General features: G+C 37.1%; 1 protein-coding gene across 1 annotated transcript; it reads left to right on the top strand.

The window, feature by feature from the left end:
* Nucleotides 1-2,140: 2,140 nt before the first annotated feature.
* Nucleotides 2,141-8,714, top strand: LOC136823440 (E3 ubiquitin-protein ligase RNF6-like). The gene is made up of 9 exons (XM_067079626.1): nt 2,141-2,782; nt 4,136-4,445; nt 4,702-4,791; nt 5,126-5,461; nt 5,670-5,780; nt 6,134-6,183; nt 6,378-6,499; nt 7,282-7,442; nt 7,700-8,714. Exons 1-9 carry the CDS (start codon nt 2,286-2,288, stop codon nt 7,754-7,756), a joined length of 1,734 nt encoding a protein of 577 aa, XP_066935727.1. The 5' UTR covers nt 2,141-2,285; the 3' UTR covers nt 7,757-8,714.
* The last annotated feature ends 496 nt before the right edge of the window (nt 8,715-9,210 follow it).

The raw sequence follows: 9,210 nt of genomic DNA, 5'->3' as shown, positions 1-9,210 counted from the left end.
TTTTGTTCCTTTTTCTTTCTCTTAACCATGGCATGCGTAAGTGTTGTAATGGGACCATAGAATAGCTTGTTTCTCCTCCATTATGGATGAGTTTAAAGAACGAGAAGAAAGTTGTGTTGAATGTCCAAAAAAATTTTGTGAATACATTCCCTTTTCTTTCTCTCCTCTACTACTACATCTCCTCATCTGCTTTTCATTTTTCATCAACATATATATTATGATTTGGTTCTTCTTTCTGTTTGAAGAGAAATTATATTTCTTTCTTTTTTTTTATAGCCATCCATGGTTTCAAAGAAGGTTCAAGGAATGGAAATAAATTTTCCTTTTCTTTCCTTCGTTCACTGTATGTGAGATTCTTCTTCTTATCTTATCGCATGGGGTTTTCGTTTTGTAAATCTTCCCCAGTAGCTTATGCTCATCAAAAACGGTCTGTCTTTCTGTTCATGGTAGAGCTTGTTGGTGCATAGTTTTTAACTTCACAGGAAAGACAAGGTAGAGTTTATTGGTGCATAGTTTTTATTTTCACAGGAAAGTTCAGTAGAGTTTATTTGTCAGCTTTATTTCATGGTTTTTTGAAAGCTACCCCAGTCGATACTCGACATCAACACAAATTGCTTGTTGAATATTCCTCTTGACGAAGAATTTTGGGTGTGACACAAATCCTTCCTCTCCCTTTTTTATGAATCATCTTCATTGAATGATGTCATCATTTTTGTGCTTTCAATATCAAGAAAATCTCACTATTTCTCAATATCAGCTCAGTCTGTTCTTCCTTTCAATTTTTGATGCTTAGAGGATAGTTTTGAAAAATAGTTCATTAGTCTGTAGCGATTGTTGTTTTGAAGTTACAAGCATGAAATTCGTGACGTGTAGCTTGTGTATATCTATACTTCTTTTTAAGTACTTTTTCCCTTTTTCGTATTAATGTTCGTCAAGGAATTTTTTAATGATTTTATTTTCGTGTGTTTGTTGCAATGTATGTTTATTTGGCAGCAAACACAATTTGCCTTTCTGGATCTCTTTAAGTTGACCAAAAAATATCATCATCACACAAATTCATCTCTAGGTATTTTCAACAGAAGCATTGTAATAATCATGTAATTAGAAATCCTCCACAACAAATATGTTCTTTATATTGGCATGGCAACCAACACAAATCACCGATGACGTCATTTACATGTTTCTTGCTCATTAAAATGCGTTCATTGATTGACAGTTCCCCCATTTCATTTGTTTCTAGATATTTCTCTAATACAGTACAAAGTGTATTCAGTTTCCAGCTTATCTTTATAATTATGAGGCAAAATTGCCAAAAAAAGTCAAGGTTTCGCAACTTAACTAGGACAAAAGCGTTTTTATCAAGAGAGCCATTTTATAGGATGACGTCAGCACAATTCTCATGTTTCTTTCTCAATACGGTGGATGTTCGATAGTCGGAACTTGTCTCTCTAAAAATCCATCCTCTTAAAACGAACGTATAACTTCTGTTCAATGTTTTGATTCACGAGATTTGTCTATGCGTGCAAAGTTGAAATATTTTTTTTCGTTAAAGAGGAGAAAGTTTTCTTGTGATGCTACTAAAGAAGTTAATGTCATAAGGCTGATGTGGAGAGGAAAGATGATCAAATGCGTTAGCATTTTGTTTATGTACAATGTATGGAAGTAACTTATACGATTCTAGAAAGGCTTGTAGAGGGGTTTTTCGTCGTTTTGTATGTATAGAGACTATAGAAGTAATATTTCATGACAATAAGGCTCGTTGCAGAATGTACCAGTTCATTCCTTTCAATAATTCAGAGGGAGCAGATGTTCCTTCTGAAAATATTTTATACTGCTTAATCCCCTGAAGCCTTTGATGTGGCCCTCCGATGGCATGTATTATGCATGCCTAATATCCCTCCTTTATCTTGGCCTTGTATCATGTTTTTTAGATAGCGAAACCTTCTAAAAGCTTAAAATATGTTTTTGAAGAGAAAGTTCTTTTTTGATGAACGGCCATGGGAATTCAAATCTTGCATGCATCAGAGCGAGGTTTTTTTGCTTTCTCTTTAAATTTTGTAATAATCTGCACAAATTGTTTTTTCGTCCGCTTCCTGAGTGAAATGATTGGAAACATATATTCTTTCCTTTGTGTCATTTTAGTAAATATAAAATTTGTAAAAAAAAATCAACCAAAAAAATCAATTTTGCTCAGTGGCTTGTACTCCAAATCTACTTTGATTAACAATTGATTTAATCTTCATACCTTGGGAAGCCTTCTGGTTAGTTCATATCTGCCATTCGTCATGAGGAGTGACCTGCATAATTTACCGAACGATTCGAGCAGTGGAAGCTCATCACCTCATTCGAATACAAGTCACGAAGAACCTTTAGAGATGGACCAAGCTTCAAACATGCTTCATCAAAAAGTCGTCTACAATTTCTCCATACCGGAGTTCATCAATCACGAACGCATTGATCGTGACGACCGGGAGCGATCGCGTGCTGAAGTGCGCAGGAAAAGAAACCGCTTAGCGCGCCATCAACAACAGCACCCGCCTCAGGATCAACGTGATTCTGAAGAGCAATCAGAGGATAGAGAGCCTTCAGAACGAATCGAAATTCAAGACTCTCCTGTTATTGTGCACGCGACCAAGAAACGGCGTCGCGCGGCCGCGGCGGTTGAAGAAGATGACGGCGATGATGATTGTCATCGGAGACGTCAGCATGTTCCGGTGATTGACTTAACCGGCGACCACGACAGCCCGCATTCTGATACCGAAGGGAGAACCAACAGTCGAAGGTACGAACTCTTTTTTATTTTCACCATCACGTAGGTCCTCCAATGGATAGGACTTTAACCAAGTTGAATGGTTGAAATGTTAACTTTTAGAAAACCTTTTCAACAAATGATTCGTGTCTTGTCAAGCTGTCAACTATTTCTCATTTTGACTCGACTCTAAAGTTTTATTTTTTTATTGGATTTAACATCTTTGCACTTTAAAGCTAGCCAAAAGGGAAGTTTATATCGCACTTTTGGGATATTCAGAACGATAAGTCTTATCTTTGCCAGGCCTGCCTTTAAATACAAATTTAATTAAAGAAAGGTTTAAATTAGAGCAATAAAGCAACCATTTTATTATCTTTCTATGATTGGTTTGGACTGAGTTATTAAAAATGACTTCCTTAAAGTGACACAATAGAATGAACTTTTAAGAAAAATGGTTTTAAGTTGATCAGATATAAAACCATTTTCTACTGAATAAACGGAGGCTGCTTTTTAAGAAACTTTTATGACATCGCTGCTTAAATGAGACTTTGTTAAAATTCATGAAATAACTCGAAAATTTAATGGAAGGAAAAAAAACCGAGTTATAAATTTGAGTGTGACGTCATAATTTTCTGAAAATGACGTCATAACTCGGGTTTTCCGTAACTCGGAAAAATAACTCGGGAAAAATAACTCGGGTTTTCCGGGTCTCCTTTTGGTATGTGGATTAGAGACATTTTAAAATTCCTAGTCATTTCTTATGGAATTTGATTTCTTCTCTAAACGGAGGAGTGTTTTTTCCTCCTTACAATTCTCTGTTTATACAGAATTTGACTCTCCAGAGCAGAGCATAAAAGCTGTCGTCTTTTTCTTTCAAATACACAGTAAAACAGTCTAACAGAATGACAGCGTGTTCAATGTTTAATAATTCAAAGAAAATCTCCTCTGAGAAAGAAAAAACCTCCATGTAGTTGAGTAAGGTTTGAGTTGAACTCACACTGGACGAGTCATCTACTCAATTCGATCGACATCATCATTTATGCATAGAAGTTTAACCAAGCCAACCAAATGGGGCGATTCTTTCGTTATTTATAACCCGAATTCTTCACTGTCACATCTCTGATTAGCTGGTACCAATTCACCTTCATTCAAGAAAATTTAGAAATTCATCAAAAATTGAACTTATTCTTCTGAAGAAAATTGAATTGATGAAATATCCCGTTAAATATATTAAAAGATTGGAAAGAAGTAAATATAGTTTTGCTGAAAGAAAAAGTTTGGGACAAATTTTAATGTTTGAATGTGTGATGATATTTGACCTGAGCAAGTGTTGACACTTTTTTGAGTTAGAAATTTGACTTTTCGAATCGATATGTCTGTTTCCAGCTCCTTATATCGTCCTTATCGTGATCGCCATGGTTTCGGACAACTCTTCTCCGATTTCGAACGAAGTCATTACTTATCGCGCGACCGTCACGAACGTCTCAACCGATTCTTCTATCGTTCGCCGTCCATGCAACGACTTCATCGTATGCAACAGTTACGGCGCCGACACGAAACGCACCGGCATTCACACCGTTTGGCAGGTGAAGATATTTTGTTCCCTGAAAGAAGTGTTCGGGAAAATGAACGAACGACGAATGAAGAACCGCACGAAGGAACGAATGCAGATGACTCAGTTCTCATCGTCAATGAGGTATATCTTTCATACTATGTTTTTTTTTACTTTTGACAATATCTATCTACCCTAACGCCACCGGGTTTTCTGGTTTGTTACCTGATTTATTGAGCCACACATGCACTTGTTGTTAAATTCCCTATAATTCTTACAATATTCCATTTCCGGCTCCATAATAACACACACAATAATATTTGAACGAATTAAAGTTGTTTATAACGATTTCTTTCTGTGATGATTCGTGAAAGTTTTCTATATCATACGTTTTACTTAGGTGCGAGGAACAACGGATCTTTCGAGACCAACACTTGAAGACGATGAACCAACCTTCCCTCCAAACCTCTCTTCTAGACCAGACCCAATGGTAAGACTTCCTATACTGATAATTCCCAGTAGGAATGGAAACCGTCGGAAAATACAGCCACTTTGTCACCTACAGATGGGGGTCTTTAACTTCTTGTTATTTCAGGGTCAAATTTGATTGTAGGAATGCAACAAAATTTTTACGAACCTTTTAGAATCGGGAATCGGTACCTATGTGGAGTTTTTGATGGATTTTTGTATCTCCTTAGAAACGGTTACTAAGAAACTTAACTGACTCTGCCAAAACAAAATGACCTATACGACCCGTACATTTAGGCGGAGTAAATTGAAAATAAAACTATTGTTAATCGTAACATCTATTATTTTCATCAAAGCAACCTCCGCACGGACCTCACTCGTCGCTCGATTTGATCGAAGACCGACTCCGCATCCTTCGTGAAAGACGCCAAATGCATGAAGCCATGACACGAGTAAACCCAATCGACTCGGTACGCGAACGTGAGGAAATCGCTCAACCGTCCTCAGGCGTTCATGAACGAATGGGATTACGTAATCGTAACCGGCCAACCAATAACAATCGAGAATCGAATGAAGGAACAGCTAATGAGAGTCGAGCAAATGAAGAGGAACAGCGACCGAGGGAAAACCTCCGCCAAAGCGAACGAAACATGACCGCGCGAATGACCGCTTCGGATAATCTAAACCAAGAGGTAATGTTTTTTTTAGTTTGAGCATGCTGCTATTTGAGGGACTACTCCGAAAAAAATGAAGATGTGTGCCAGTAGAGACTTTATTTTGAGGCTTTCTCAAAATCCCAACATTTACGACCAATTTTGAAGGTTGTGCTGGTCAAAGTGAAAATGAGTGTACAGTAAAGAAGCTTTCCTCCATTCAAATGAAAAGTTCTGTTTTTTGCAGGCTGCAGACAATGGTGGTGAAGTGGAGTTTATCGGAGAGTGGAATGTACGGAACAGCCCTGCATCACGACAACGTCACATTCCGCCATCCCTCCTTCCCTTTCAACTTGGTGTAAGTTCAACCTTCAAACAGTAACACACTCCTGTGCGGTGTGTGCCGAGCCTTAACTTTGCGCCTTTTTAACAGAAATACTGTCGTGTGTGGTGTGTGTCAAGCCTTAATTCTGTGCCCTTTTCTAACAAAAGTACTCTCGTGTGTGTTGTGTGCCGAGCCTTAACATTGTGCTCTGATTAACAGAAACACGCTCTGTTGTGAAAATGCTTAAACATTTTGTTGCTAGCAAATCTGTCACTTCATTTTTCGAGTCTTTTCTTTCAAACAATGTTTGTTTGTATGTTTGGTTCTTTAGTGTCATCATTGATAAACAATTTACAAATGTAGATGTCTCTTTTCTTTCGTTCCAGCACCCGTTACATTTACCGTTCGCGTCGTCCGAACATCGTCATCATTTCTTGTAAGTATCTACTCTGCTTCGTGTACTGCCACTGGCCTGCTTGGTCAAACAGACCTGGTGGATAGTGGTAATAAGTCCTTTTATTGTCGGTACTTTAAATCGTTTTTAGCAAGCCAGTTGCATTTTTAGTGCATCTTCTTGTGGCAAAATTATCCCTCCGCTTGATGATAATAAAATATTGATTGACTTTTCAGGAGATTTCTTCCGACTGTCACACCTCCACGTCTCCATCATTTGTACCAAGAAAATTATGAAGCTCTTCTCAACCTTGCCGACACTCTCGGTCCAGGGAAACCACGTGGTCTTGACAAAACAGGTAATTCGTTGTCGGTGGTTGTGTTTGGGTTGATACAATTGACTCTAGTTTATTTAAACTCAAACCAAAAAATTGATTTTTTTCTATTGAAGTACAGAAAGATTTCAACTGTTCACGAGGTTTTTATCCTTGACGATATGACTGAAAATTAGTTTGCATTGTACTGATCTTTTGAGGCTCCTCTAAAAACCTGAGGAGTTAATTGACTACTTTCCGACTACTTTCTGCAAGATCTGAGGGAAAAACTCCTCTTTTATCCAGCATATTGCTTTTGATCCAAAAGATTTATTATCAGATCGCATGTTTTTACACGGATAAGCTTCGAGAATATGGGAGAAATAGTCAAGAAGTCAAGCATAGTGTCAAATATCTCTTTCCTTAATATTTTGATATTCTCTCTCTCTCTTCGTGTCGTTTTGTGATGAAGATTAGATATTTAAACCTTCTCCTCATCTTATCAAGGTTACGACAAATTATTGAAAAAGAAAGAGGAAAGAAAAAAATGATGATGATGATGAAAAGGAAAGAAAAATATATTTAACCTCTGTTTGCATTTAAAAAGCAAAGATGTTGTTTAAAGTATAGACAGCGAAAAAGGATATGATAAATATAACATCACATCTTTCGTATATGGTTCAGCACAAAAATTTTCAATTCAAAAAAATTTCAACTTCGTCTGCCAAACTCACTTTAAATATAAAACATGGACTCTCAAGCTACTACAACCAGTTTCACGGATAAAATCGCAGCTTTGTCTACCATATTGATTTGTTGTCTTTCAGAGATCGAGCGGATTCCGTCCTTCCGCTTTTCATCGAACACGGCCAAAGAGACGAACGTCAAATGTGTCGTCTGCATCAGCGAGTACACTAATCGTGAGAAGTTGAGACGTCTTCCATGTTCGCACGACTTCCATGCTAAATGTATCGATAAATGGCTCAAGGTGGGTACAATCAACGAATTTAATTTTTTTCAAAATATTTGAGATCTTGACTGACGTATATTCTTACAACGTATCATACTTTTCGCTTCACTGGTTTTGGGCCGGGCTATTAATAAAATAAGGTTTACGGCCATAACGATTACTTTCGCGATTCAAATAGTTGTTAGTCGTTAGTTACTGATATTTTCAAAGCCAACGAGCGGTTTAGATTTTTCCTCATGTCATATTTATGACTCAAAATTGTTCTTCTCTTGCAGTCCAACAAAACATGTCCAGTGTGTCGTGATGAAGTGAAAGTTACGTCCGCCGAATGATGTTTGTATATACATTGGGTTGTCAAGACAACAAGTGGTCGAGACTGGTGACGAAGAAAGGAGAATAAAGACGGCAGCTCCTCGCTGTAGAATATGAAAGAATGATGCATGACCATGAGGGTCAATGGATGTCTTCCTACACAAGGTGTTATAGATATCAACATCCACCTTACCTTCTGAGATGTTGTTTGGATGCATGTCATTCAAAATAAAGCCATGATGCCACCATATGCAACAATTGATCACATTCTCCAGCTATGGGTTGATGAGAAAAACCCATTAAAATTTTGGGTTCAAATTGAATGGAATGGAAAGATATTCTAAAGTGGTCTCTTGTTCAGTTTTCTCCCGCGCATGTGCAGAAGCAATGATTGATGCGTATAAACAATAAAGAAGTGTTTCATTATTTGATAACAACCGTAAATTAAGTACGCCTCATTAACCATGTCTTTTCTATCATACTTCTCTTGACCAAGCTGGATGTGGTTCGCGTTTTTACTGTTTAAGGCTCTGTGCCAGAAAGGTCCATCTGGATGATTCAGAGCTGAAACTTGCATTTAACTGGACCTATAGATGCTATTGTTAAGGGTTTTATCAAAGGGATGTCATATTCTTGCCCTTCAGCTTTTGTGTTCGATATTTGTCAACTTTTTAAGCCAATCTTTGTATGATGTATAGAATTTACTTTTTTTTTCACTTTTTGTCTTATTATTAGCTCTACTCCACATGAAATAATAGTTTTCAAGCAGGCTTTTTGTTTCGTCTGGTATACAAATGTACTTTATTTCTTGTTTTATTTTCTGGTGATTTTTAGTGGTGATCTTAGAGACAATATTATTGCCTAATAAATTTGTTTATGTAATTATTACTACCATTTTTTAAAGTATATTTTCATTGGTTCTACTAAAGAAATCACACTGCATACATTTATTTTCAAGCAAAAGTTTATTTTTTTTAATCTTTATTTTAACTTGTTTGGCTATTTTTTCCAATTTATGCTTCAAGGACTTTTTGTTTTCTACCCACTATTATCCCTCGAAAAGTTGACCCAATATCAACAATATCGCCTTGCACTCTTCCAACAGCCCCCCTCTTTTCAATTCAAAAGTGTGGAACCAACCCCAAACGTGCCATGGCACACTATCGCCCTTTGAACCTCAAAAAGAATTTCTCTCATGAGGCTAAATTCTTTGGATACAATACAAATGTCACATCAATACTTTGTTAAAATGTGAGATGGCCTGGCACTTACATATGTCCGATTAGCACACACTCCCTCGCCCCATCCCTCCCCCTATGGTGTCTGCTGACACCACACACTTGCCTATTTGTATCGTGAAAAGCAAAAAAAAACATTTTCAAAATCATTGAAAGGTCTCATATTGAACAGCAGAATAGTATTTATGGAAAGTAAACGGAGGTCTAAAATTGTAGATTTGAGTAAATTTCCGCAT

The sequence above is a fragment of the Clytia hemisphaerica genome, unplaced genomic scaffold, assembly GCF_902728285.1.
Source record: "Clytia hemisphaerica strain Z4C2 unplaced genomic scaffold, Clytia hemisphaerica genome assembly, whole genome shotgun sequence".
NCBI classification, from domain to species: Eukaryota; Metazoa; Cnidaria; class Hydrozoa; order Leptothecata; family Clytiidae; genus Clytia; species Clytia hemisphaerica.
Note: the sequence above shows the minus strand (reverse complement) of the source record. Positions and strands in the feature narration are given on the sequence as shown.